Consider the following 27,574-nt stretch of genomic DNA (forward strand, 5'->3'; position numbering starts at 1 on the left):
TTGCAGCCCCTCTCCTGCAGGGCGGGAGTCTGGAGGGTGGTCAGCGAGGAGTGAGCTTGGGAAAAGGCTGGGAACCGGGGCTTCTTCGGGGAGGGGGGCAGTGTAGCTCAGAGCCGTGTTCCCATGACCTCAGGACACATGGCCTCAGGTCCAGCAGCCCCCTCCCCCAGCTTGGGCAGCTCTCCTCCTGTGTGACCTTGGTGGGCCTCTCTCCCCTTAGACAGGGTTCTGAGAAGGTGCTGGTCGCAGCCCTCGGGCGCAGCTGCTCTTCTGTGTCGGGTGCTCTTTCCAGCCCCAGCCGCTGGAGACACTCTTTGAAATCCTTCAAAATCCAGCTGGTGCATCCGTCCTGGGGGCCGGAACCCGGCGAGGTCCAAATTAGAGCCGGTTCTCCTGCTTGGCTCTGCTTCTTGCCCAGAGGCCCCTGGCCGCTCCGTCTTGGAGTCCCAGCCCCAAGCACGGTGCCCGGGTCGCCTCCGCACTCGTGCGTGGCCGTCGGCCCCCAAGGGGAGCACGGCAGGTGCAGAGAGCTTCCACCTCGGATGGTCGGTCCTGGCGGTCAGGAGGCCTGTGTCGGGAAGATTCTGAGACGGAACTTTCAAAAGCGGGAAGGAAGCCCGCTCCCCAGCAGGTATGGGGCTAAGCATTTTCTGCCCATCTTTTCCTTCTGATTTAACCCCAGGCAGCCCTGTAGAGCGGCGCCGTTCTAACGCTTTTCCCTCTGGGAGGACAGGACCGAAGTGCGGAGGAGTGGGTCTTCCCGTGGAGCCGCAGCGGGCTCGGACGGGCAGGGCCCTGGCGACGCGCCTTCTCGGGCCGGGCTCTGTTCTCTGGGGTTTGGCCCTGTCCACCTGCCAGCCTCGGACACGCGCAAAGGCGGGGGAGGGGGTCCTGCCGCCCGTGTGTCCCCAGGCTGCCCGGGACAGGGAAGGCTTTGTTTGGCTGAGCACCCACCAGGAGAATGCTGGTGTTAGGAGAGGGTCGGCCCGCGCCCTCCAAGGAAGGACGGGGCGTCCTTGCTTGTTGAAAACTGGAATGTCGGCTAATGAGGAGCAGTTGAGAGACAGCTGGGCCACCATCCCTGGGGCAGAGCTCACTGCGGTCCCCACTTCTCCTCGAGGTGCAGCCGTGGCTGGGCGGGAGGCTGCGGCTCCCAGCCTTCTGGTCGCAGGACGCAGGAAGAGCTCTGGGCCAAGGGGGTTTGGGGGGGGTTCTCTTCCCTTTCCTTCTCTTCCCTCCTAACCATTTAGCTGTAAAGAACACTCAGAGGCAGTTTTCCTGCTCACCATGTTTGCTAGGGAATTCTAACCCCCTGTGCAAAGAGGGAGTTCCCCGGGAAGGTGGCCTGGTTTGGGGTGAGCATTAGTTTCGACTGGGGTGGCTCTTGCCTGAAATCGGGCTCGGTCAAGTCACGTGGCCTCGTGGGTCTCGTCCCCTCGTCTGTGCGTCACTTCCCCGTCACGGCGTTGCTACAGGATGACCGAACTGATCAGGGACCTGGTGCGTCGTAGATTCTGGGTAAAATACTACCGCCTCCCAGCTGTGGGACTTGGGGCGGGTACTTACATCAGTGGGACTCGTGTTCCTCAGCTGGAAAGTGCGGTGATGGTGGCAGCCGCCCCGCGCTGTGGGGATGCGTGGGTGCCTGTGGGGCGCCCTGCACAGAGCGGGCGGTGGTCCCTGCTCCCTGCTTGTCGGTGCATCCCTGCTATTACCTGCGCCCTGTGCCGGGGCCTGCCCGTCGGGACAGCACTTAGGCTTGCTGCCATCCTGGGGGTGGACGCTCATCCTGAATACGCTCAAGAAACGGGCCCGTGCTCGGGGTCGCGGGGCCGGCAGGTCATAGGAAGCAGAGCCGGGCCACGGGCCAAGCTCAGGCTGCTACAGCCTCCGCTCCGTGCGTCCAGAGGGCAGGACGTGCTCCCGAGGGCAGAGGGGCCGCGGGCCTCACTTGACAGAGGTCCTCCTTGGCCCGAGGTCCCTGCGGTGCTGCTGGCGGGAGGGCGCGGCTCCATCTCTGGAAGCCGTGCACTCACCTGGGGCTGCAGTGCCGCCCTAGCCAGCCGGTGCCTCCGGCCCGAGGCCCAGCCCCCTCCTGCGCCGCCCGGGCCTCGGGATTGGAGGCCCTGACTTGGACACACGTCTCTGGAATCTTTTCTTCTTCTCTGTGGATGACATCTTTTTTTCTGATTATAAAAGCAGTGTATACCCAGTGGGAAAAATACAGAAAAGTATAAAGGGAAAAATTGACCATGATTCTGTCAATCACTTTTATATGAATTCCCTTTAATTCACTTAATTATATGCTATATATTTGTATATAGTGGAGATCACTCTATTTAATTTTTACTTAATATCACGTCACTCTTTCTGATGCATTTAGCATCGCTGTTTCACAAGTATGTCTCATATCTTTGAAAGTGCTTGGTTAGTTGCTCTTTTGTTGTTGCATAACGTTATTTTTACGTTAAATGTTTTCTTTCTAAAATTTTTCTAAAGTAATTTCAATTATGCGAGTGATGCATGAAGTACACCTTTACTGCAGCGCCTCACGCATTGCCAGGAAGAGTACAGCCCTTTCTGATCACCCTCAAGTCTAGTCTCTGTCACAAGGGTATTGCCGCTTGTTTGTGGATCTGTTCTTTGAAGAATGATATTTACTTATTGCTTTATTCAATTATAATAGAAATGCATACCTGTGAAAAATTAATACTGTCACCTAAAGCTGAAAGTTAAAGCTCCCTAAAATTCTGCTCCAGAAAGAACCAGCGTTAAGAGCATGTGCACATCCTTTTTGATGTACACACACACACACACACAGGCACGCATGTACACACGCACGTGCTCAGGAATAAAAGCACGGTGGGTTCCCTGACGGACCTGTTTGCCGTGTCAGTGTTTCCTCTTGACGTGCAGTGGCTCTGGTCCACAGGAGGGAGGTGCCACACGACCTGCCGTCCCCCGGGCCTGACTCTTGGACTGTCCCACGTTTCTGGCCGTGGGGAGGTCGCTGCACAGCCTCTCCCTGAGCGCCTTTTTAGGGCTGTTTCCAGCTTTCCGGATGGCTGTTGACATGGCTGGTTGTCCTGTGTGCGGTGTCACGTGGTCCCGGAGGTCAGGGGGTGAGGGACGTGGGGGATGAGGAGCGAGCCCTGGGCCTGCGCGGAGCCTGGGTGCAGAGGAACGGGGCGGGGAGCGGGGCTGGGCCCGGTGCCGCCAGCCTCCGTGAACCGGCCGGCCCTCCCTCGGCGCTCGGTGCCATCATTTTCCCTGCATGACATTCAACAGCGGGGAGTTGGGTCGTTTGTTTCATCTCTTCTTAAGAAAAAGTTAAATTTATAATCCCAGCCCCGACCTTCCTTGTAACTCATGTGCTCATCCTGTTAACTGGTTTAATATATGGCACCACTATTTCATTAAACAACATACAGGAATAATTAGTTCAGCAACGATGCCTAAGAACAAAAGCCCTTGATTTAGTTTAACTTTATAAGTTGCTCTCTTTTGATGTGTAGGGACACATCTGGGGTCTTAAAGAAAGCAGAAAGAAAAATAGAAGACGTCTCGTCAGGCTGGGGCTTAAGGTTTTCCGAGCGCAGCAAGTAACCCTTTGGTCCCAGGCCGCACCGGCACCGCTCAAGCCCTGCACACATGGCCTGGGGTCCGCGTGCTCCCAGCCTGGTGGCCTGTGCTCTCCCTCCACCCAGGCTTCCCCACGTCTAGACCCTCCTTTCGTTCTTTCATTCACTCCACAGACCCCGCAGCCTGCTGTGTGCGGCCGCGTCTCAGGCGCTCTGGGCGCAGTGGGTGAGCAAGGCTACGGCTGGGTCCGTCTTGCCCTGGGTCTTTTCTCCCATCAGCCATTCCTCCACCCAGGCTGCCCCGGGGGCCTTGCTGACGGCGCGGTCGGCACACCTCGCCCCCGTGGCAGCATCTCACGGCCCCTCCTGCCGGCAGGGGGAGGCTCCAGCCCTGGCCCGACCTCCGGGCCCTGCACCGCCAGCTCTGGCCTCGGCTGAGTCCCTGGTGCTCACAGGCTCCTCCCCGCCCTGCGTGCATCCTCCTGGGCCTCCGGGCCTTTGCCCGTCTCCTGCCTGAGCACCTCCTCGAGGCCCCGCACAAACGTCACCTCCCGTCTGGGTTCCCGCCCCAGCCGAGTCCCTGCCAAGTGGGAGCCGTGGCTGCTTCCTCAAGCCCGCACCCTCCTCGCCTCCCTGCGGCAGCCCTTGCCACCTGGTGCACAGGAAGGGGCGGACTGTCCAGCGGCTGGAAGCTCTGGGGGTGGGAGTGGAGGTTGCGTCCGACGCATCCTGGTCTCCTCAGACCCGGCAGAGTGTAGGGCACGTAGGAGGGTCTGGCCTGGTGCGCCGTCCTGGCCCAGCCCCATCTGTGTGAGTCCGAGAGCCTCAGGCTCCTCGGCAGTACGGGACCGTGCGAGCCAAGGGCTGCTGGGAGGCCTCGTCTGATGCCAGTTATAATGGGTGCTCCAGCAGTGGTAGTGCTGTCCTTACAAAGGGGTTTTGGACCAAATTCACCCAGATTTTGTTCCAGCTGGTTTTTTGAAGCCTCGAGGGCAGATTAAGTGACTCTCTATCTCTGGCTTTTGGTTTCTAGGGAACCGGGTTTGTGACAGGCAGACAGGTGCCCCACATTTGCAGGCCGCCAGCAGGGTCCCTGAGCCACCTGTCACAGCACCCTTCATCCCCGCCGTCCACTCCGTCTCCTGCTCCCCTTGCCCTGTCACCCAGGACAGCGGAAGGGTGCTCGCTTCTACCAGCAAGACCTGGCTAGAGTGTCAGGATCTCCCCTGGCCTCCCCGCAGGCAGTTAGTAAGCCCAGCTGGACGGTTGCCAGGCTGCACCAGGATTGCCCCAAGCGGGAGTTGCTCCCACTCTGCAGGTCTGTGTCGCCCCTTGGCTGGCATCACTGCCCCGTCAAGCCATCCTGGTCCTTGCCTGTGGAGCTGCAGACCCATCCCATGTCCCACCCTGCAGGCACCTTGCCTCCCCGGCTCCTGATTCTCACATGGGCCTGGGAGGGAGGCATTATTTATCCCCACTTTCCAGGTGAAGACGCTGAGGCCCAGAGAGGTGAAACGACACGCCGCAGCTCCAAGTCCTGGCCGCGGTGTGAGCCTAGGTCTCTCAGCTCCCGAAGCTCTTGCTCTTTTGGCTGCTTGGAAGCTCCTCAGCCATCCAAAAGAGAGGCCTCTGGGCATGGGCACACCTCTCCCACCTGGAAACATGCTTCCGTCTTCAGTGCCGTTCGTCCTGCCGCCCCGTGTGCTTCCCAGGGTCCTGACCGCCCCGCGACCCCTCGCCCCATTTTCTCTTGCTCCTGACCCTCCAGGCAGAAGTACTAGGCCAGCGGGAAGGAGCAGCTCCCCCGCCTGGCTCCCTCACCGGGGACAGCAGGCTTCAGGGGGCTCTCCTGTAATCTCTCTATCCACACAGCCCTCATTTTAATTTGCAAAATTGAACCCAGATCGAGAGCAGTAAAGCCAGAGGACGGTAAATATTCATGCCTCAGTGAGCGAGGGTGGCTCCATTACCGTCGCGAGATTGGGAGAATTACCTTGAGGATTATGTATATTCATGGGCCGATTTTTATTTGCGATATAACATGACTCACGTTGGCCTGTGTGTTACCCGTTCTACCCCAAACAGACTTTGCGCGAAGCTTATGCCCTTAAGCTTCTGAAAGTCATCTCAAGTGGATTTCCCTCTGCTTCTGCTTCCTAGGAGACCGGTAGGAATAATAATCACTCCAGCACCCAAGCAGGGCCTGCGCGTGCATTCTTCTCTTTCCGCTTTACAAGACGTGGTGTTATTCTTGTGTCCAGGATACAGATGAGGAGACTGGACCTGCAGGCCACACCCTGTTCTGCTCGCAGGGCGGTCTTCCCCCCGGGCTGCAGGACCAGGTCTTGCCTGTGCCGTGTGCCCAAGCTGAGAAGGTGCTCAGAGGCGACCGCCAAGGGAGGCCTGTGGACGGCAGCATTCTCTGCGGGGTGTTAAGCTCTGCTGCCGCGGCGGCTCAGGCAGCACCCACGGTGCCTGGCGGCCCGGATCGGGCACAGATGGATCTGACCGAGGCGTGTCTGGCTGCTGCAGCCACGGGGCTGCTCTTTCTGTTCCAGGCGGCTCAGCTCACAGGAGCCAGGCCTCAGAGCTCAGCAGGGTCAGCAAGCTGCTGCCCGCAGGCTGTTTTTATACATAAAGCTTTATGTCCGCAGCTGCTTTCATGCTACGAGAGCAAAGTTGAATAGTTGTGACAGGGGCTGTAGGGCCTGCAGAGCCTGAAGTAGTTGCTGTCTGGCCTTTTATAGAAAAGTTTGCAACCCCTGGTCCATCACCTTTGGGGAAGCTGGGCTTTCAAGCCTTTTCTCATGCCGGGCACTGGCTGGGTGCCCACACGTCTCATAATTTCATTGTCGCGGTAACCTCGATGGAGCCAGGATGCACATCTCCTTTCTGTTGATGATGAAATAGTAACAGTAACCGTGTTGATCACTAATCTTTATTGAACAGTTTCTAGCTTTTTGATGCCATACAAACTTCCCCACAGATTACCCAGCGTAATCCTCGCAACTGCCTGGTGAGGTAGGGGCGTTTTCCATTTGAGGAAAGAGAGGGAGGTTAAGCCCCTTGCCCAAGGTCGCAGGATAACTCGAGGGATTTGAACCAGGAAGTCTGACTCCAGGACCTGCCTTGGAACCGCTGCGCCACACAGAGAGGCACGCCTCCTTGCCCTCAGTCACACATTCGTTCAGCGGTTTTTGCCACCAAGGATGTACCAGGTCCCCTCCCCTGGGGGCAGTATACAAAGAATCAGAGCTGTGTGTTCTCAGAGAGGCCTGACCCAGAGCTCCCTGGCAGGGTCTGCATCCGGCCCCACCACTGCTGAGCTGGGTGACCTTGGGCCCCAGTGAGGTCCCCTGGACAGCGCGGGTCACAGTAGGACGGACCCTCAGGGGCTTTGCAAGAATTGAGCTGGCTGATGCACGTGAGCCTATTGGAACACTCCCGGGGTGTACAGTAGGTGCTCCCTGCATGTCAGCGCTGGGGGGCGGGGCGGGGAGGTGACGATGGTGACGGTGGCGGAGTAGGCACAAGAGGCCCTGGGAGCCTGGGCAGTCTTGGAAGGCGGCCCAGGGCAGTGGAGCCTCAGCTGAGGCTGAGGAGTCAGCGGGCAGAGCAGTGGAGGTCCTGAGGACACGGAGAGGAGGCCGCTCGTCAGTTGCACGTGGCAGGTCCCCAGTCGCCTGAATGGCTTTGCTTGGTGGATGGCCCAGTGGTTAGCATGTTAGAGTGTCTGCAGACCACAGGCTCTTGAGACAGAGTGCAGTGACCAAGCTATGGGGCAGAGACTGGAGTGGACCTCAGCGGTCGGTTTGGAGCCGGGGCAGGCGGTGCTGGGCCGCGGGGTCGGAGGGGAGCTCGGGTCTGGAGCCGGCAGAGTGGGGCTTGGACCCCGCTTCCGCCCTGCCTCCGCCTCCGCCTGTGCTGCTCCTCTTGTCCGTTGCTTGTCCACAGCTGTCCTTACAGCTGTCGCCTTGACGGGAAGCTCCATCGGACTCTCCACCCATGCTGGGGCCGCTTATTTCCTTGACTTTTTCGCATTCAAAGTTCTTGCTTACGTGTCTAAAGTAATTTTCATTAATCTCAACTACAACTCCTGAACTTTTCAGGTAGTATTAATATTGACACCTCAACCTACTTTATGGGCCAGAGCTTATAAATTCGTCACAGCTTTTGGGGAAGAGCTCCTCTCAGCCCCACACAGCAGGTAGATATGTTGGTTGCCTACACGCAGGAATAATTCACATTTGAGAAATCTCTCCAGATTTCCAGGAAGACATTTGTCAACCCCGAGCTTTGCCTGTACCTTTGGAAAGATCTCTTGGGTGTGGAAGGCAAATCTGCTGGCCGAAGCCGAGCCTCCTTGGAGCCCCTCTGGTCACCTGGCTCCTTGGAGCTCTCCCCTGCAGGGTGGCTTCTCAGGGGCCAAGCTCAGCAGAGCCGAAGGGCCTTGTCTGTGCCGCAGCCGAGCCCGTCTGATTTGCTGGCTCTGGCTGGGGTTATTCGTGGCTCGGGATTTTAGAGCTTGGCCTGGGTGTGGGAAGCAGGTATGAGGGCCCTTGACCTTTGTTACCTACCTGCAGCGCTGGAACCAGCACACCTGCTGGATGCAGTTTTCTGCGGCAGGGGTTCAGGGTGAATGCCACCACGTGCCAGGGGCTGGCAGCCCAGGGCCAGCAGGTCAGTTTCCTGCAGTGTCAGTTTTCAAAAGGGCAGTTAATTCCAAACCTTATTTTTATTTTAAAACAAACATGGATCTGTTATGGTGTAGAACACGAAAATTTCCATGAATCTTAAAACTTGGGACGTGGAAGAAATTCTGTGCTCCCGGCAGGCGGCATCCTGCACCTGCTCTCCTCCGCCATCAGGAAAGGCGGGAGCACTTCCTGATGTCTTTTGGGACAGCTGGGCTCCGGGGCCAGTGGAAAACGCAGGTTTCCTGTAGGTCTTCGGGCTCCTTCCTGCACTGTGACACCGGGAGCTTTCCCTGAAGGAAAGCCCAGGGAAAGGGGAGAGGGACCCAGAGGAGAAGTTGCTCTTTCATTTCTGATACTCTCCTGCTCTCATTTGCATGGCATTGTCCTTAAACCCAGTTCGGATGTCCCTCCTGGCCCCCTGAGCCCTCTCTCACGGCATAACGGCTGTCCTAAGTGGCACTTATATCTGCCCCACATGCTCCCAGGGTCAAGTGTAAGGCCTGCCTCAGAGCAGGTGCTACAAGAATGTGTTGAGTTAAACCCAGTTGAGGGAATGTGGGTGATGACTTTGAAAACGGGACTTGAGGAATGCCCACGTGCAAGGTGAACAGGAAGGCACGAGGCCTGGCGCGCTTGCGGGAGCAGAGGGTGGAGGGTGCCGGGCCCAAGCAAGCGCTGGGAGAGCCCCGTACTGACGCGGGAGGAGGCTGGGCCGGGCGCCAGAGGGGTGACGCCGGACCCCTGGAGCCCCATGGGCTGAAGACCGGCGGCGTCTTGCCCGGGCTCTGTACGAGGCGGGTGGCCCAGCAGAAACATGGGGAAGGGACGCTCTTGGGGGATCTGAGCGAGAAGTGAGGTCCAGTGGACGGGAAGACGCTCTGGGATTTGCCACTGACGGGCTGCGAGCCCCTGAAGGACGAGGATGGAGCCAGGGGCTGAGCTTGGGCCGCCGCACCCCCCGAGGACCTGCGCTCCCCGGACCTCTGCAGATGTGGACACAGGCCGCTTACATTGCCACGACATCTGGGCCAGGGGTATGAGCCGCTTTACTGGTGACAACACTGAGGCTCGGAAGCACTATACAGAACTCACCCCAAGCTCAGAACGCGAGCAGAGGCGGTGCCCACTCAGGAGCGGGGCCCGGGGGGCGCGGCGGGGACGGGCTGAGGAGCCCAGCCCTTGGGACCGTGGGCCCCTTCTGTCCACCTGGGATCCAGGCCACCCGGTTGGTTCTCCGAGGCCCAGGTGTGGTCGTGTTTGCTGCTCTGGCCACAGCTTCTCCGGACTCCGCCCCGGGGCAGAGCTGGCCCCCTTGGCGCACCTCCCAAGGATTCCTTACCCCCCAAAAAGCCCAGGAATGTCATTAAAAACAATTAAAGCCCCAGTCGTATGGAAAACAGAAGAATCAGGCATTGGTGTAATTCAATTTAAAGTTTTATGGGATGACAAATGCGTGGAGGGTGGCTGGGAGGAGGAACGTAAAGCTTCCTGGCAGGCCCCTTGTCACTTTTACGGTTTTTCATTGTTGCAGGACTGGGTGGTTAATAACCAGGGTTAGTTTGTGAGGTCGCAGTGGAGGGGTGGGGCCTTCGCTGGGCCGAGTGGTAGAAACTGAATCCCTTCCTCCCCGGGTGCCCACCATGTGGCAGGTATCGAGAGGGGGGCCGGCGGTGAGCAGAATGACCCAGCCTGCCCACGGGCCGCTGTCTGCCCGGCGCGGGAGCCCCCCAGAAGGGAGCCAGACGTGCAGGCACATGGTGGGAATGACGATGAGGCCGTGAGGAGCACTGTCGGGGCTCCGGGACCCTGGACTGGGGCCTGGACTGGTGTGGGGCGGGACTGGGGAGGTGGGCAAGGTGCACGCTGGGCCCAGGGGTGACTGACCACTGGGAACTCAGCCTGGCCGGGCGCTTGGGGCAGGGCGGGCCTCCCGGAGAAGGTAGACACGCAGCCAGGCAGAGCCCTACTCCGTCTCTGACCCTGGAGCTCGGTCTGTGGGTTCCCCAGGCTCCTTTTCTTAGGGGGTGTTTCTCACTTCTACACAGGGACCCCCAGAGAGGAAGGTCTCCCCGGCTCTCCTCCTCCCCAGGGAGTAGTTGGCTTTAGTTAGGCCCCAGTGGGATGTTTGCATGGAACAGAGCCCACCTCTGTGTGGCCAGCACTGTCCCCCAAGGCAAGGCCGGGCGGGAGGAGAGTGGCCCGTGCTGCTAGGGCCCAGTTCCTGGCGCTGGCGCCCAGGGGGCAGTGGGCCCAGGAGCAGAGCCAGGACAGAGAGGGGCCTGGCCTAACCTCCTACGGTGTGTCACCCCCCCGGGAGCACGCCCTGGAGGCCGCTGGGCCTGGCAGGGTCGCAGTGCGGAGGAGCTTTCGCCACTTTGCCTTGGGGTGAAGTGGCGGCAGCAGGGACCCCGAGGAGCTGCCGTCCTAGTGATCTGACCGCTGGGCAGCAGTTAAAGAGCCTGCAGTGCTGGTGCCGGTGCCGGTGCCGTCTGAGAGGAGGCCTCTCCCAGCACTGCTGGAAGGGTGTGAGCTGGCAGTTGGGAAGACCTAGTGAAGCTGAAGCTGTGCTCCCCACGCCACAGTTTTCTGTCCCGATACCTGCTCGGGGATGCTCTGTGTGCGTGTGTGGGCTGACGCTACAGGAATGGCCACTGCAGCATCGTTCACAGCGGCCCACATGTCCATCAGTAAGGGCGCAGATAAATAAAAGGTGGCGTTTTCATGTACAGGAGTACTATGCAGCAGTCAGAAAGAATAACCTGGATAGATTGTACGAATAGATAGATCAGTGTCTACGTAAATATACAGATGAATATACAGAGATGGATCTATATACAGATACATCTCCCAATATGAATAGATGTCAAAACCACAATACAGAGGAAGAAGACAAGTATTTGAATTTTTTTTTTTTTTTTTTTTTTTTTGAGGTACGCGGGCCTCTCACTGTTGTGGCCTCTCCCGTTGCGGAGCACAGGCTCCGGATGCGCAGGCTCAGCGGCCGTGGCTCATGGGCCCAGCTGCTCCGCGGCATGTGGGATCTTCCCAGACCGGGGCACGAACCTGTGTCCCCTGCATCGGCAGGCAGACTCTCAACCACTGTGCCACCAGGGAAGCCCTGAATTAAACACTAATAGGGCACCGTTGTAGAAAATAACAATCGGTACTATCCAGGATGCACACATGGCTGTAAATGTATACAGTGGGACACATGAGGAGTTCATGAAGGTGATTACTCCAGGGGAGGTGAGGCGAGGGACAGGACTGGGGCCTTCAACTGGACATCAAGACAAAGTACAAGTGACAGACTCACAGAGGTCAATTCCAGTGGTGGGAACACAGGTAGTTACTACATCACTTGACTCCCTGTACCTTTCTGAATGGTTGTCATTTCTGTACAAAAATAAGCGGGTGGGAACTGAGTCCCCAGGGCCCGTCTGCTCCCCACTCCTGCAGCCTCCACAGCTCACGCCGCTTTCTCCCCGAGCAGCATCCCGAGTTTGGCTTTTCTGTGCAAGATGCAATTAACGCATTAGGCGGGGGAAGTCTTATCTGTGCCCGGCCCAGCTCAAAGAAGAGGGAGAAATAAGAGCAGCCAAATTGAAGTCTTATTAAACCAAATTGGTTAGGTCTGATGGAGCCAAACCTAGACGGATCTTTAAAAGCTTATTTCATTTTTCCCTCCGGTCTGAACCTCTTTGAATTGAAGTAACTGATCCTGGTGTAAGCTTATTAGTGTCAACCTTGTGTGTTTCTTTTCCTCTCCAATTTACATTTTATTAAGTAATGATGAAGTTGCAAGGCCTCGACCCTCGCCTTTGGCACAGCCAGGAGCTTCCAGGCTCATTAATGGAACGAAAACGGATAATGGGGTCCAATCTCATTACAGCCAGGACCATTATTACAGAAATCTCTGCACATCAGAAAGACTGCTAAACCCCTTCTTTCCAGCGTCTGTTGATGCTGGAGGGTGTCAGGGGGCCCCAGACCTGCTGTTCCTTTGCAGGAGGCTGCAGTGGTGTTGGCCCATACGTTTCTTCCCCTACAGAAGGAACGCTGCCAGGGAGCTCGCTCGTGGGGTGAAGTGTACTGTGCACTCCACGGTGGGGTCGATGCGTGTGATGTGGTGTAAGAATAGGGGCTTTCAGGGTGGGCACATCCAGATGTGGTGGGCACGTGCCTTACCCTCTGGGCCTCAGTTCCCTGGTCTGTAGATTGCGGTCACTGTTACCACCTGGACAGTTGTTGGGCGAACAGTAAGGACCATCTCATCACTTGGTGAGCCTTCAGCAGATGTGTCTCTCCTCTGCCTTCTGTGCTGGCCGATGGTGAAATTGTGAGGTCTCCGTCCTGTGGCTGGGTGCCCGCTCTTCCACACATGCTGCTCTGGAGAGCAGAGACGAATGCCTGGTGAACCCCACCTCAGGTCACTTGTAGGCCGGTGTTCATTGGCCTCGGAAAGAGCCCCGGTCATCGTGAGCCCAGCATCCTGCCGAGTGCTCCACGTGCTGGAAACCACAGTGCGGATGCTCAGAAGACGCGCGTCAGGCCTGGGGGCAGTTTGGGCATTTGTTTGCTCTCCCACCTAGTCAGTCACAGACCTCCACGGAGGGCCTGTCCTGTGCTGGGGCCCTGCCACCCAGAGACAGGTGCCAAGGGTGGCCGGAGGGGGCAGAGCAGCTGAGAAGTCAGGTCTGAAACTGACCACTGCGCCTGGCCAGGGCAGGAGAGAGGGGCTGGGCACCCTGCCTCTGCCCTCCCGGCTCTAGAGGACGCCCCGACTCCCCGGCTTCTTCCCGGGAATGGCCTTTCTGGGTTTGCGCCCGGGGGAGTGGGGGGCATCCACCCCGCGGCCCTGGCTCTGCATGGTGGTGCGCTTTCTGCTCAGCTGCTCGGGTGGTCGGGAGACAGGCTGGGATGTCAGGCCTGCCCCGCGGTCCCAGCACTTATTGTCCCAAGTCTCAGCCTGTTTACTTTGTGACCTTGGAGACATCGAAAACCTCTTTCTTCATCCATAAAATTGAATGTAAAAATATTGACCTACCTCGTTGGGTTTTTATGAAGAATAACTGACCCAGATGATGGTAAAACTTCTTTGTTAATCAGAAAGGGCTAAACTGCTTAGCAAGCATGAACTTGAGTTTGAAAAATGGTTTGCTTGCTTGATGTATTCCTTCTTCCCTCCTCCTTGGGCCCATCCTCCCTCCCCAGAAGTGCCTGGTGCCGGGGAGACGGGAAGAGGCCCTGCAGGCAGCCAGCCCTCCTGGGAGCTGAGCTCAGGGGGGCCGGCCTGCTGATCCCAAGCGGAAGGCCTTCCTGTCCCGCTCGACGGCATCCCTCCCCCCGCAGCCGCCTTCTCTGTTGTCACTGTTGGCGACCTCAGCCCTGCTTCTCCCCTGCTTGGAAGGCGCCTCACCCTGGGGTGGTCTGGAACCTCTAACTGCCCATCCAGCCTCGGGGCCAGTCTTGCCCCCCCGCGCAGGTGTGAGCAAAGGCTCCACGGGCCTTTGAGGATGTGTAGGTCCCGGGCCAGGACTGGAACTCCCTGGGGCAGGGACGGTGCTGCACCTGTTTACACCACACGTGTGTGGTGAGATCTGTCTGTCAGGCGCTGTGCAGGGCACGAGAGATGTGAATGGGAAAAACAAAAACAAAGCCCCTGCCTCGTGGAGGCCGCATCCCATACGGGAGAGAGAGTCAGTGAGCAGATACGTAATATGTCGGGGGTGGAGAGCACTGAATAAAAGGAAACAAGCAGAAGAAGACAGAGGAATGGGGGCCGTGGTCCTGTCTCTTACTGGGTTGCAGGGTGGGGGGCGGGTCAAGGATGGATAAACATTTGAGCAGAGACAGGAAGGAAATGAGGGAATGAGAAATGTGGCTCTCTGGGGGAAGAGCATCCTGGTCAGAGGCCCTGGCAAGTGCAAAGGCCGTGGGGTAGGAGCCTGGCGTGTCTGGGGAGCAGGAAGGGTCGTGTGACTGAGGTGACGTGGGTGGGGGCGGAGCAGTCGTAGCAAATAAAACCAGGGCAACAGCAGGGGCCGACTGTGAGGCCCAGTCAGAGTGCAGACGTGAGCTTTTACGGAGCCAGCTGGAAGGCAGGGAGGGCACAGGGCACGACGACCCTCACGGTCAGGGGGGCCGGCTGTGGGGGGTGGGGGCGGGGGGCGCAGCGGAGGGGCCCGGGTGCTGGGCCTGTGTGGGAGGTAAAGCCTCCTGGGTCTTCTGATGACGGGCCCGGCGACGAGGGTCACGCAGGATCAGGGAGCACGGAAGTGGCGCTTCCGAGGAGGACGGGGCTGTAGGGCAGTCCAGGAGGAGCTTAGCGTGGGTCTCCTCCGCGCAGCCTGCCCTCCCCTCGTGTGTCTCCCGACGCCTCCTGCCCTCTGAGCTCTCGGCTGCCCTCAGGCTGGGTGCTGGACGTGCCTGTTACCCCCACCTCCGCCGCCCATCCTGCTGCTGCTGCAGAAAGAACCCGAGTGTCCTCCTTGCTGGCTTCCCGCCTTCCTTTCCTGCCCCCTGCCCCCGCACCACGCAGCCAAGTGACCTTGCGAAGTGACCAATGGAGCGCGTCCTCCCTTTGCTCAGCCCCGGGCCACCACCGCCGGGACGACTGTTGTCCTTCTCATGGTGCAGGCGCTGGCCCCACTCCCCTGGCCGCCTCTTTTCCTGCCCGCCTTGGGGCCTCGGGCCCGCTCCGCTCTTCCTGTGCCTGGAGCCCCTGCGGGTGGTCCCTTCTCCTCCATCTGGTCTGAGCTTCAGTGCCACCTCCTCAGGGAAGCCCTCCCTCACCACCCAGGAGTCATTAGGTCCCCAGTTAGTCCCCCTCACAGCACCTCCCCGTGGTCTTAGGATTCTGCCTCTATTAGCTGATGGTTTAACTAACGTCCCTCGACCTGCAAGCGGTCAGTTCCATAAGATCAAAACTGTGTCCGCCGCCCCTGGGCCGTTCCAGGGCCTGGGCCGGAGCTTGAGGGAAAGTGGGTGACACGTGGTGAGTGGGCGTGTGGATGGCACCTCGGCCCCTCCACGTGGGTCTTAGTGAGGATTTGGTGTGGGAGTCGAGCAGGAGCGTCTCTCAAAGTTGCCAAGAAAATGACAGGAAAACCTGTTCTTCCCGCCCTTAAGCTGGTGAAACTATCCCCACCTCCTTAGTGTCCTCAGTGGGATCTCGTGTCCCTGATGTGGGCCCGGGGGAGCTTGGCGGCCGATGGCGTGCTGCCCCGCTGCCCGTCCCCGCCCTGATCTGTTTCACAATTTCCTGTCTGGGCCCAAAAATCTTGATTTGCGCAGTTATTTGTCTTGCTGCTCTTCACGGCGCCCTCTTAGGGCATCTTTATTATTTCAGTCCTAAAAACATGAGCTCCATGGGGAAGAGAACATGCTTTGAATAGCGCCTGCTTGACCCTGGGCCTGGGGGGCCGGGGGGACCATCAGGTGGCACGAGGCCCTGGCCACCCTCAGGGGAGGCTCGTGAACACGCGGGCCCCACTGAGGCCCCTGTGGGTCTGGACTCCGAGCTCGTGCTCTGCCAGCTGTGCTCTCGCCATGAGGGGCGCGTCTCTTCTCCCTCCTCAGGGGCTGCCATGGGCCGGCTCTGTCAGCAGCCCTCCGTGCCGGGCGCCGGGGGTGCAGCACAGGTGGAGCCTGGCCCTGTCCTCAGGGTCTAGGAGGGGAGACAGACACATCTGATGGACAGAAATGGAGAAGAAGTAGACAGTGCCGAATGGTGGAGAAGACGTGTGTCCACTGAGTGGACACATCCGCTGGGTGGACGTGCCCTGGTGCTCAATTTACCTGGCGGAGGCAAGCGCTCACTGTCCTGTGACCCAGGAACTCTCGTCCAGGCCTGGGTCCTGCAGCCCTGTCCCCACCCCTGCACCCGTATGACTCCTGCGTAGGAGGGGACCCGTCACACGACACCCAGCAAAAAACTGGAGACGACCCAGGGGCTCGTGGATGGGAGACTGGACGGGGGCCTGTGTGCACCGTGAGATGCACGGCATCACGACAGCTAAGCTGCAGGTGCAGGCAGCACGGGCACCAACTCCAAGTTCAGAATCTCACAAAACAAAGCAAGTTATCGATTAGACACATGTACTACATATGTGGTAAACCTCTACACAATGATAGACATGTATCAATAAAAAGAAAAGGCATGTTACATGCCAAATTCAAGAGAGCAGTTCCCTCCGGCTGGGGGGCAGGCAGGAGATCTGGCTGGGAGAGGAGCACGTGGGGAGACAGACGTTGATGGTGATGTTTTGGTTTGTATTGTAATTTAAGTCAGTAAATGCACGGAGGCAGGGACTGCCAGAGCTGCCGGCCAGCTTCAGAGCCAGCCGAGGAGAACAACCAGCTCTGTCCAGAGTGGGCAGTGAGGAGGCGCCTTGGGAGCTGGGGTTTAGGGATGGATGGGAATTTGCCAGGTGGAGGTAGTCCCAGGGGGAGGAGCCTCAGGGGCAAAGCTCAGAGGCGTGTCTGCCGGGAAAATGTCGAGCCTCCGCAGCCGGGGCTTAAGCGGTGCGAAGAGCTGTCGAGTGGGCCACGGGGTGGGAGGTTCCAGGGAAGGCCGCTCGCACTCGCAGGGGAGCCAGGCCAGCAGGAGTCTTGGTGGGGCAGCAGAGGGGGTGCCCTGGGTGGGGGCACCGATCCCCGGGGAATTTCAGTTGATCAAAGGGCCTTCCTCATCACGACAGTTCCACCCACAAGGTTTGAAAGTCACGCTGTAGGAGATGGGAACCCTTGTAGAGGCTGGTGCCGAGGAATGACTTCATCAGACGTGTTAGGGGGCTGGCCTGGAGGGGCCCCGGGGTTGAGGACCAGGGGACGGCTCCCGGCTCGGGGGGAGGAGGCCTCACTGGGTCCTGCCTCGCTGGGCAGACGCTTAGTGTAAGATAATATTCTCCGGTTACTCTGAGGTGCATTCCTGAAAACCTTAGTTTCCCGTTGCCCTTACAGACCATTTCAGAGATGTTTTATGTTTCTCTTTGATTGATCTTGGCTGTGGCTTTTGACACTGTGCTTCTCACTTTCTCTGCCCCCTGACCTCCTGGTTAGGTCGTTAATGGTCTTTAAACAAACATTTAAGTATCAGGCTCTCCAGGAAAGGACTGGGCTCCTGCGGCTCATGTCAGCACAGCACCCCCTTTATGGGGTTCCGCACACCCGACTTCGCAGACGGGGTGCTCGCGACCTGAAGGTCAGAGTTGTCTTTGGTGTGATGATTTTTGATGGCGGGTTTTCTGAAATCGATTTCACGTTTCTCTGCTGCGCTAACCAGAGGTCCCGGCACAGATTTGATCTTATCACTGCGACGTGGATCTTGGTGTAGACGTTTGTCCATTTTGTGAACGTTTGTTGGGGCCTTTTCTGTGTCTGTTCCTGATTTAGCAACCGTGGGTGCAGAAATGTGCTGGTGTGTTGGTCGGTGTGATGGCTTGGAAACAGATCGGGCGCTCCTTTGGCATCGCCCCTGTGACGTCCGGCCTGCTCCCCCACTGCAGGGCCTCCCCCCACCCCCGCCTCTGCACCTGCGGGGCCCCCCATTTAGAGTGGACTTTCTCTGGCCTCCGCACAGCTGGTTCTTACAGTGGGGTCTCGACTCAGACATGGGCTCCGCAGAGATCTATCTCCCTGACCTCTGACGGCAAACAGCCCGACTCTCCCCTCCCCCCGGGCCGCCTCCAGCGTCACCAGGGGTTGTTTCCTCTGGAGCGTCTCATAAACAGTATACAGATTATGGTGGTATTAGTTACACGTATCTGTCCACACAAATGTTATGTATCAGTTTTATTTACATTAATGTAAATTTTGTTGGTATTAATCTATTTGTAATGTTGTTGCTGTTTCTGGACGCCAAGCCCTTTGGAAACGCAGCTGGCTCTGCCCCGCTCGCGGCACACAGCAGCCCCAGGGGACCGTGTGTCTGGTCAGTGAAGAGCCACTCTGCCCTGGAGAAGCCCGCCGGCTGGCAGCGGGCAGGTCCAGAGCAGGCGGTGTGGGTCAGGAGGGGCCGGGGCGGCACTGAGGAGAGACGGCGAGTCCTGCCCACGGGGGTCTGGGCAGGCTTTGCAGAGCAGGGGTGTTTGTCCTGCACTTTCCAGGCAGCCGGGCATGGCTTGGCCAGCGTGGGGCTGGCAGGGAAGCAAACCTAAACAGAGGGCTGGGGAAGGAAGCGTGGGATGGGGCCTGGGGGGGGGAGCAGGAGAGGGGACCCCGGTAGTGCTGGATGAGCTGCAGTCAGCGCTGCCTGCGTCCCGGCCTGGGTGCCCTGTGAGCCTGGCGCCGCGTTTGCAGGGTGGAGCCTGCTCCGTGCAGGGGGCATCTGACTGGGTGCCGGTGAGTGTTGATGGCGCCGGGGTGGGGGCTTCTCCAGCTGGAGCCCCCCAGCCTTGAGGCTCGGCCTCAGAGCTCCCTCTCTTGCTCCCGACCAGGTGGTGAGGAAGGTGAAGTCCATGCAGATGTTCCACACACCCGTCACCTCTGCTGTGCAGGGGGACCGGCTGGGCATCTGTGTCACCCAGTTCGACCCCAAGCTGCTGGAGCGTGGCCTGGTCTGCGCCCCCGAGTCCCTGCACACGGTCCATGCAGCCCTCATCTCCGTGGAGAAGATCCAGTATTTCCGGGGATCCCTGCAGACCAAGGCCAAGTTCCACATCACCGTGGGCCACGAGACGGTCATGGGCCGGGTGATGTTCTTCAGCCCCGCCCCCGACAGCTTCAACCATGAGCCCGTGCTGGACTCCTTCGACTTCTCCCAGGAGTACCTCTTCCAGGAGCAGTACCTGTGCCCGGGCTCGGTGCCGGCCGAGACGGACGGTGGTGAGGCCGACAGGAGGGTGGGCCAGGCCTCCGAAGGCCGCTGCCCCCGGCAGCAGTGGGCCCTCGTGGAATTCGAGAAGCCCGTCACCTGCCCCCGGCTGTGCCTGGTGATTGGCTCCAGGCTGGACACGGACATCCACGCCAACACATGCCGGCTGGCCTTCCATGGCATCCTGCTCCACGGTCTGGAAGAGAAGAACTATGCCGAGAGCGCCCTGCCCAGGCTGCGAGTGTACAAGCTGAAGCACAAGCACGGCATCGTGGAGCGGGTAAGCAGCCTTCCCCCTCCCCCCACTCACCGCCCTGCCTGGTCTGACAGCCAGGAAGGCCCTGGAGACCTGGCTGCAGCGCCTGTGGTCTCCAGACAGGGAGCCAGGCGGGAGTGGCCTGTGTCCTCTCTGCCAGTTAAAGCCAGGCTGACACGCAGGCGGGGCCCCTGAACCTGCCTGGCCCGCCTGGTCAGTGCAGGTGGTTCCTTGGGCACCCCCTGACCCCCATCATCTGTGCCTGCGGCCCTGCATGGGAGCCCATGCCTACCGGGCCACAGGTGAATGGGTGGACAAACACGCAGGCCTCACTGTCCCTGTGGCGTATGCTCGTGGGGGTCAGGGATGGCAGTGGGTGGTCCTGGGGCTCAACCGGGTTCCGCTGACTCAGGGCAGCAGTGCTGAGACCCCAGTGTTGGGGAGCTCAGGTCCGTGTGGGGTCTGCCCTGAGGCCCTCAACAGGCCCTGTGGTTCTGATCCTCATGCAGCAGACGAGGGTCACCCCTCCCGGTCCAGCCCTGAGTCAGCATGGGCGCCGGGTGACAGGCGGAGGCGTCCAGGGCCTGACGGTGGGTGTGCCGGGGTTTCCATCTCTCACGCCCTCTGGTCTCGCCCCCTCCCCTGGGCCCCCGGGTGTTCCCCTCCCACCCCTGGCTGCTCAGGCCCTGCGCCCCTTCCTCTCCAGCCCCGTGGGGAGATGAGAAGACGCCCTTCCTTACCCACTCGCAGGTCCAGATGCAGGATCCTCAGCCCCGTGGGCTTGGGCATAGCCCTGCGGCCCAGCCAGCGGAGCCAGGGCTCCTGTGTTGCCTCATGCACACCCTGGAGCTGGTGCACACGGCTGCCCTCCGCTAAGTTGCTCACTCTGTGGGCCCCTGTTTCCTCATTTGTAAAAATCATATGGACGTGGGACTTCCCTGGTGGCGCAGTGGTTAAGAATCCGCCTGCCAGTGCAGGGGACACGGGTCCGAGCCCTGGTCTGGGAAGATCCCACACGCCACAGAGCAACTAAGCCCACGAGCCACAACTACTGAACCCACGTGCCACAACTGCTGAGCCCACGAGCCACAACTACTGAAACCCACGCGCCTAGAGCCTGTGCTCCGCAACAAGAGAAGCCACGACAATGAGAAGCCCGTGCACTGCAACGAAGAGTAGCCCCCGCTCGCCGCAACTAGAGAAAGCCTGCATTCAGCAACGAAGACCCAACACAGACAAAAATCATTGAATCAATCACTTGGATGGAGGTGGGCAAATGAGGGCTCATGCCTGGGATAGTAAATGCCCTGCACCGCCCCACGCCTCCGACTGTTGCCACAGCCCGGGCCCAGCAGCCCCACCCGCCCCCCAGCCCCGGCAGCTTGCGTAGCTCCACCCACATCACTAGGAAACAGAGCTGTTGCACCAGCTCCCACTCACTTACCTCTCCAGGCCACCAGGATGAAGACAGCACTGCACCCTCGCGTGCATGGCGGGCCCAAGGCGTGGCGGGCACAGGCAGGCCGGCGGGCTGGGCGGGGGCTGTCAGGGGACCCGGGCGGGGGCGAGCAGAGGACCGGGCACGGCAGGTCTCCCGCCGAGGCCACAGGGAACCAGCGTGCACGGGCTCCAGGCCTGCTGGACGGGCCCCTGTAGGCCAGGTGTCGGGTGAGTCTCTTCCCCTCAGTTTCCTTGCTGGAAAAATGGGGGCCGTGCTCCCCACCTCTCAGGGCAGTAGAAGGAGGGGAGGCCTCTGTGTGTGAAGTGCAAGCGCAGAGCGCTGGGCTCGGTGCTGTTCACTTGGACTTCCCTCATGGCGCGGCGGCCCGGGCTACCAGATGGCTGCACCTTTCTCTCCCCCGTGGTGGGGTCAGGCTGGGTGTGCCGGCCACCCTGGGCCTGGCATCCACTGGCGCCGGACAGGGAAGGCCTGAGGGCATGGCCAGAGGAGCCTGTGGCCTCTGCCCAACCAAGGGTAAACACGGAGACGCCACCAGGAGCGCTGGCCGGCTTTGAAGTCTGAAGCGGCACTGCCTGCCAGCTCCCAGCTCTCCCCGCTCCACTGCTGATGGCTTGTTAGACATGCCTGGGGCACCGGGTGCGGGCCGGCCTGTGACTGCCTCTGGTCAGCGCGGGTTCCTCGCTGTCCGGCAGGCTAGGCCCCCCAACTCCTGGAGGAAGCATTGCTGTGGTCCAGCCAGCCACTCGGCCAGCTCTGCTGCCCCTTGCCCCCGACTCCACTCCCAGGCTGCTCAAGGGACAGAGGTTCTTCCTGCAGCAGAGGCCGAGTGAGCCCTCCCCTGGGGAAATGCGATGGCTGCCCAAGTGTGCTGGCCCAAACCCAGGCCTCTCTCCTGCCGTCCAAACGGCGTCTGACAGCCAAGACTCTCCCCCAGCTGCCGAAATGCTTATTGGCCCCCCTTTGAAAACTGCCTTTTTTGTTGCTGTATAGATTCAGGGTCAAGGCAGCTGGACGCGGTGGACAGAGCTGGCTCTGGATCTGACGTACTGAGCAGGTGCTGCTGCCTTGGGCCGGCCGTGGACCAGTCCCACCCCTCCCCCACCCCCAGAGCCCGTCGCTGCTTTAACGGAGCTGGTGGGGAGTTGACGCGACCACGCGTGCGAGGGCCTGGTGTGAAGTGTGAGCCTGGCGTGCAGTGAGCACCCAGCAAAGAGTTAGTCTCCCTTTTTCTCCAGGAGAACGCAGCTGCCTCTGGGGACAGTGCCTTTGTGCCTCCTCGTCAGCACCGGCAGGGACTTTGCCTGCGTTGGTGCCTGGTGACAGGAACAGAAAGAGGGATGGAGGCTCCATGCGTCAGGGTCGTGGGCCGCCGGGCTCGTCACTGCCAGGCCGGGTGCCCGCTCGGTGCTGGGCAGGCCCAGTTTTGAGGAAGACGACCTGGTCGGCCTGGGAGCGGGCGTGGCACGGTCCCCCTTGGGTGACGCCCAGAGCCTGGCTGCCCGAGGCCTCCCGACCTGGGCCTCTGGAACTCGCTTGACCAAATGAAACAACTTGAAGGCTAATGCCCGTTCCTGGGTTTGCACCAGGAGATTACAAGGGGTTGATCGTTGCCCCCCAGTGTACTTGGGCATCAGACATGCTTCGCCCTGTGCTGGGGGAGGAAGAGATGCAGTCTTGGCAATGGATGAGGCTGGGCATCGTCGTCCAGGGACCTGGGAGCTGTCGTTCCCGGTGACTCTGAGGGCCCATTCGCGGCAGAGGTCTCCCCCGGCTCCCGTCCTTCGCGGGTTGGATAACTCGCTCTCGACGTTCTTGGGGGGCTAGAGGAGCCCCCGCCGCGGGTACTGCTTCTGTCGTTCTCCCAGCTTCATATTCTGCTCATCGAGGTTCTGGCCTCTGGGCAGTTGTCCTGCTGCCAGGTCTCAGGTGTTCTTGGCAGCACCAGCGCCCTTCATGCTAGCCACAACCCTTTCCAGAGGAAGGAACTGAGGTTCAGAGAAGCCCCGTGCCCCAGACTGCAGAGCTGGAGGAGATGCATCAGGGCCCCAGCCTTGCCAGCCCTCTCTGCTCAGGGCTCCGCTTCACAGCCAGCTGCCCCTGTCTCCTTGCTGCCACTTCTCCAATTTGAATTAGAATAGTCGCTTCAGAACTTGGGCAATTCCCAAGCCTCATCACGGCAGCCGGCCCTGAGAGAGACACACACGTGTAATGACATAATTACATGCGCCGCCAGCCAAGTCCCCACTCAGAGGCCGGGGACAGAGGGGCTTCGCCTGGTGTGGAGGTGAGGGCCCAGGCTCTGTGAGCGGCAGTGACTGCACTTGGGGAATTCGGCCTCCAGCCACCAAAGGCCAAGAGACGAAGCGGACAGCTCACGCAGACGGTGCGCGTTCCCCTCGGAGCTATGGCTGTAACTGTGGTGGCTCAGCGTCGCTCCCGGGGAGCTGCCGCCTGCAGGTTCCACGTGCGTTGCCTTTGGCTCCTCGTCACAGGGGTGGGTTCAGAAGGAAAGCCTCCGTCTAGTCTCAGAAGGTCTTCCCTTGTGGATGTGCTGGTGCGTCTGATCTCTGAGGTCTCTGCCTTGGCTGGAAGAGTCATCTGGAGACGAACTCAACCCTCAGGGCCACGCACGTTCCGGAGACGGAGGGGCTGAGCTTCACCATTCGCAGCCCAGGACAGATGCCGCCTCTGGTCTTCCTGCAGCACTGCAGAGGCCTCCCCTCTGACCACCGTCATGAAATGAGGGCTCCTGCAGCGGCCGTTCGCTGAGCCCCTCTCACGGCCACACCTCCTGTAACTGCTGGGGGGGGCGGTGTTCCGGGGGTTCAGAAAATGTGCACCTGCCACTCCCGCCAGTCCTGAACGCTCCTGCGGGGACGTTGCAAAGGCCTGGCTGGCTGGGGTTTGAGTTTTCACTGTGCTCCTGGCTCTGGCATTCGCGACCCGCTCAGATCTCATCCCTGAGCTCAGCTCTGACCTCTGCAAAGTGGCCGTGGAAATCCCTTGCAGACAAGGGCTCTGCGAGGGCTCAGTGGGACCCACTGGTGCCTCAGTCCTCACAGGCTGGGGTCTCCGAGGGGCTGGGGGTCGGGGGTCTCCAAGGGCTCTCCTCCCAGCGACAGGCGGTCTCAGCAGCCAGGCTGACCTTGGGACCAGCCTGTGGCTGTGGGGAACGTGGAATGGCTGGTCCAGAACCATTGGGTCGGTTCAGCCGAAGTCCTGGCACCTGCTGGACCAGGCTGGGCTCCTGGCGAGGCTGGGACAGAGTTCCACATGCAGGCCGTCCTGGCGGGGGGTACAGATGGGGGTCCTGTGAAAGCGATGGGGCCACCCTTCACCATTTGGGGCTGGTGACGTCTGCTCACCTCGACTCCCCTGTGCTGAGGTCGAAGGAGCTGCCTCCATTCCGTTCACCCTGCAGCCTTGCGGGATGCCCTGCAGCGGCAGCGGGGACACCCACAGACCGTGCGGTGCGGAGGGCCGAGCCGGGTCCGGCCCCCAAGGGGAGCCCTGTGAGTCTGGAGGACAAGGAGGAGGTTTCATGTGGGGACGAGACTGTGAATTACAAAGGGCTGTGCAAGTGGGAATGATGATTCTTATCATTGCCTGTATCTGATTCATCCATCACTGGGGAGAGGAGGAATGCACGTACCTTTCATCTAGCGCTATGAATCAAACAGAATAGGATATGTTTTTCCAAAAGGTTTTTAGGGTAAACGGGACAGTTTCTGCTTTTCAAAACAATCCATCCATTTGGCCCTTGGCCAAATCGTGGCATCTTGGGCAGAAGCAAGATGTTTCTGAGCCTGACCCCCGGGGGGCCCCAGGAGCAGGTCCCACCACTGGCAGCACGTCCGGCCTCCACGCGGCCTCCCGAGCTGGTACCTGGTCGGACTCCATGCAGCTATCCTAGGCCGACGCACAGGGCCGGGAGGGCAGGAGGAAGCCTCCCCAGTCTCTCCCGTGGCCCCCAGTGGGACCCGGCATACTGAGGCCTGGTAGAGCTGGTCTTTACACATGCGTGTGCACACACGCCCCCTTCCCTTCTCTGTGCACAGAGGCCTGGCACCTTCCTGGCACAGGCCCTGGAAAGGAGCCAGGCAGGTCCAGGGAGGCCTGCATCTGAGCCGCCGGAGGCCAGGGCTGGCGGGACTCACACATCGCCCGCCCCAAGCTCAAGCCCTTGGGAGAAGGTTCCAGAGGAACACAGCTTGTGGCGAAGCCAGGGTTGCCCCAGGCCAACTTCCTCACACTCACGTGTGCCTCTGCTCAGCCTGGGCCTCCACACGGACAGCCGCGAGGCAGGGGAAACGGGGCTCTAGCAGGGACAGCCGTGGGGGCACTGCGGAGGTGGGGCCGCGGTCTGTGGGGTGGACGTGGGCCAGGCCAGGGAGGGGCCCTAGGCTGTGACACACGTGCGTGTGGCAAGCGGGACGGCAGAAGCCGGGTTCTCAGAGCCTCCTCGGTGCGGGGGATGCTGGAGAGAGGGTGGGGCAGGCTCGGGAGTGGGCGCCATCCCCTCAGCCTGCAGTGCCGTGAAGGCTTTCCTGAGGAGCGCTGCCCGCTTGGGGACAGGTGGGGGGCAGCCATGCAGAGGCGGGCAGCTGCGGACTCTCGTCACCTCTGCCCATGGGCTCTGTGGCCGTGGACGGGCAGTGCCTCCTCCTCCCATCTGTCAGGTGGGAAAGTGCCACGTGGACGAGCTGAGCGTCTCCAGCCAACCAAGTGCCCACAGCTGGCCTGGTGCAGCCCAGGCTCAGCAGGTGTCCGTGGCGGGGGGCAGTGGCGAGAGGGCCTGGGCATCACCCGTGGCATGGGCGGACCACCTGGGCAGTGTGGCAGCCCAACCTTTCCCAGGCACTAATGCTCTCTCCGGGGCTGGGTGTGGGCACAGGTGATGGACGACTACAGTGTGATCGGCCGCTCCCTGTTCAAAAAGGAGACCAACATCCAGCTCTTCGTGGGGCTCAAGGTGCACCTGTCCACCGGGGAGCTGGGGGTCATTGCCAGCGCCTTCGGCCAGAGCGGCAAGTTCAAGGTCCACATCCCTGGTGAGTGTCGTCATTTTTTTCTGCTCACGGGAGCCGTGCAGGGAAGGTGGAGACGGCACCCAAACACTGGCCCTCGGCTCAGGGCCTAGGCCCCGCCCACGCCAGCGTCACGGGCTCAGCCCACATGGCATCGTGGCTTCTGGTCCCGCCACCTGTGGCTGGAAAGCCAGTGTGTGTCCTGGAGGAGCCTGGTGTGGACCCAGCATCTGGTCCGACCACCCACTGCACCATCCCGTGGCCTATGCATGGACGGGACGGTGCTGCTCTAACAGGCGGCTCCGAGGGGCACGGTTGGTGAGGGAGACCACCAGGGCTGGCACGTGGCCCCCGAGCCAGAGGGTTTCCCAGGACGTGCGTTGCCACCTCCTTTCCTGCCGCCCGCTCGGTTTGAGCTGGGACTTGTCTACGCCGGGGTCGAAGTGCGCGTCCGCTGCTGGGACGGAGCGCCCAGGTGTCCTCAGCTCCACCCCGTCCCTCCTCGCAGCCCAGCTTCCTGAGGTCCCGCTGGCCAGGTGCGGTGGCCGTGCTCGGGGAGGGGCAGAGCGAACCCGTGCAGGAGGTGTGGACCGTGAGCCGAGCCCGAGGAGAGGGCCATGGGCCGCTGGGGGATCCCGGGAAGAGGGGCAGCTGAGTAGGGCCTGGCCACAGGGAGGGGGGAGCCCCGCAGAGAGGGAGACGCGGAGGCCCTGGGGACGGAGGGGGGGCCTGCAGGGCCCCGGGGCAGGCGAGGACAGGCCTGAGGGGTGCTTCCGGTAGCGGATCCGTGGGGTGCACACGCGTGCCTTCACACCCGCACGTGGCTGTGCTGCTTGGAGCTGCGGGACTAGGGGATGGGAAGCCGCGGGCGGGCTGCATCTGGTGGGCATGGGGCCTCGGAGCACGGCTCCTCCGGCGGACTCTCCGTGTGGGGCGGTGCCCGCCGGCTGGGAAGCAGGGTCCTCGCCTGAGAGCCTGGCCCAGCTGCTGCCTCGTGAGTCCCCCTCTGCCCCTCGCGAGGGAGGGCGGTGGTCAGCAGAGGCCCACTTCCTGAGGCCTCTACCGAGGCGGGAGCCCCGTCACGGATGAGGGACCCCGGGCAGGCAGGGGTACCCGTGGGAGTCCAGCCACAACACTGGGCTTCAGGCTCCCATCCTGTCCTCCCCGCTGTCCCTTGGCCGCTCCTGTTCGTCACTTCAGCCAGACTGGACCCCAGGGAGCACGTGCAGGCCCGTGTCCAGACCTCAGTCCCCAGGGCCCCAGCCTGCACACGTGGGGCCCTCTGGGCACTGGGGGGTGAGAGCCAAGCTGCCTGGGGGGAGAGGCCCACCCTGGGCGCCCGCCCACCAGGCCTCGGGGCCCTGCTGGTCCACACAGAGGAATGGAGGGCGGCGTCCGTGTCCTCCCCGGGGTGGACGGCATCATGCCGACCTTGCCCTGCTCCCCCTCCTCTAGCCCGAGGCAGACTCAGAGCTGGGTGTCCCAGAGCAGGAACGTGGGCGGAGGGGTGTTTGGGGCCCTGGGTACTGGGGTGGGGCAGGGGGCCGTGGTGACGCTGCTTTGGGCAACTCGAGTTCACATTCCTGCCGTAGGTCAGTGTTGCCTTTTACGAGGTCTGCTTCCTGTTTGTGGCTCTTAAGCTTTTTATTAAATATAACTGGTCAGATTCCTTCATCCCACCTACTCCCACTCCCGCCCTCCCCACCCTCCACCGACCCTGCTTGTCTTTTCCTGCCAT

General features: G+C 60.7%; 1 protein-coding gene across 7 annotated transcripts in view; it reads left to right on the plus strand.

The window, feature by feature from the left end:
- Positions 1-27,574, plus strand: part of EEFSEC (eukaryotic elongation factor, selenocysteine-tRNA specific) — a 171,051-nt gene that overhangs the window by 104,700 nt on the left and 38,777 nt on the right. For 5 of the 7 annotated variants that reach the window (XM_081246900.1, XM_081246902.1, XM_081246903.1 and 2 more), the window contains exons 5-6: positions 18,715-19,371; positions 25,704-25,860. In XM_081246900.1, coding sequence (XP_081103026.1) covers positions 18,715-19,371; positions 25,704-25,860 — 814 coding nt within the window. The remainder of the gene's footprint in view (positions 1-18,714; positions 19,372-25,703; positions 25,861-27,574) is intronic. The other 2 variants (XM_081246905.1, XM_081246906.1) reach the window with 1 other exon arrangement.

The sequence above is a fragment of the Mesoplodon bidens genome (assembly GCF_964165515.1).
Source record: "Mesoplodon bidens genome assembly, chromosome: 10".
In the NCBI taxonomy this organism is placed as follows: Eukaryota; Metazoa; Chordata; class Mammalia; order Artiodactyla; family Ziphiidae; genus Mesoplodon; species Mesoplodon bidens.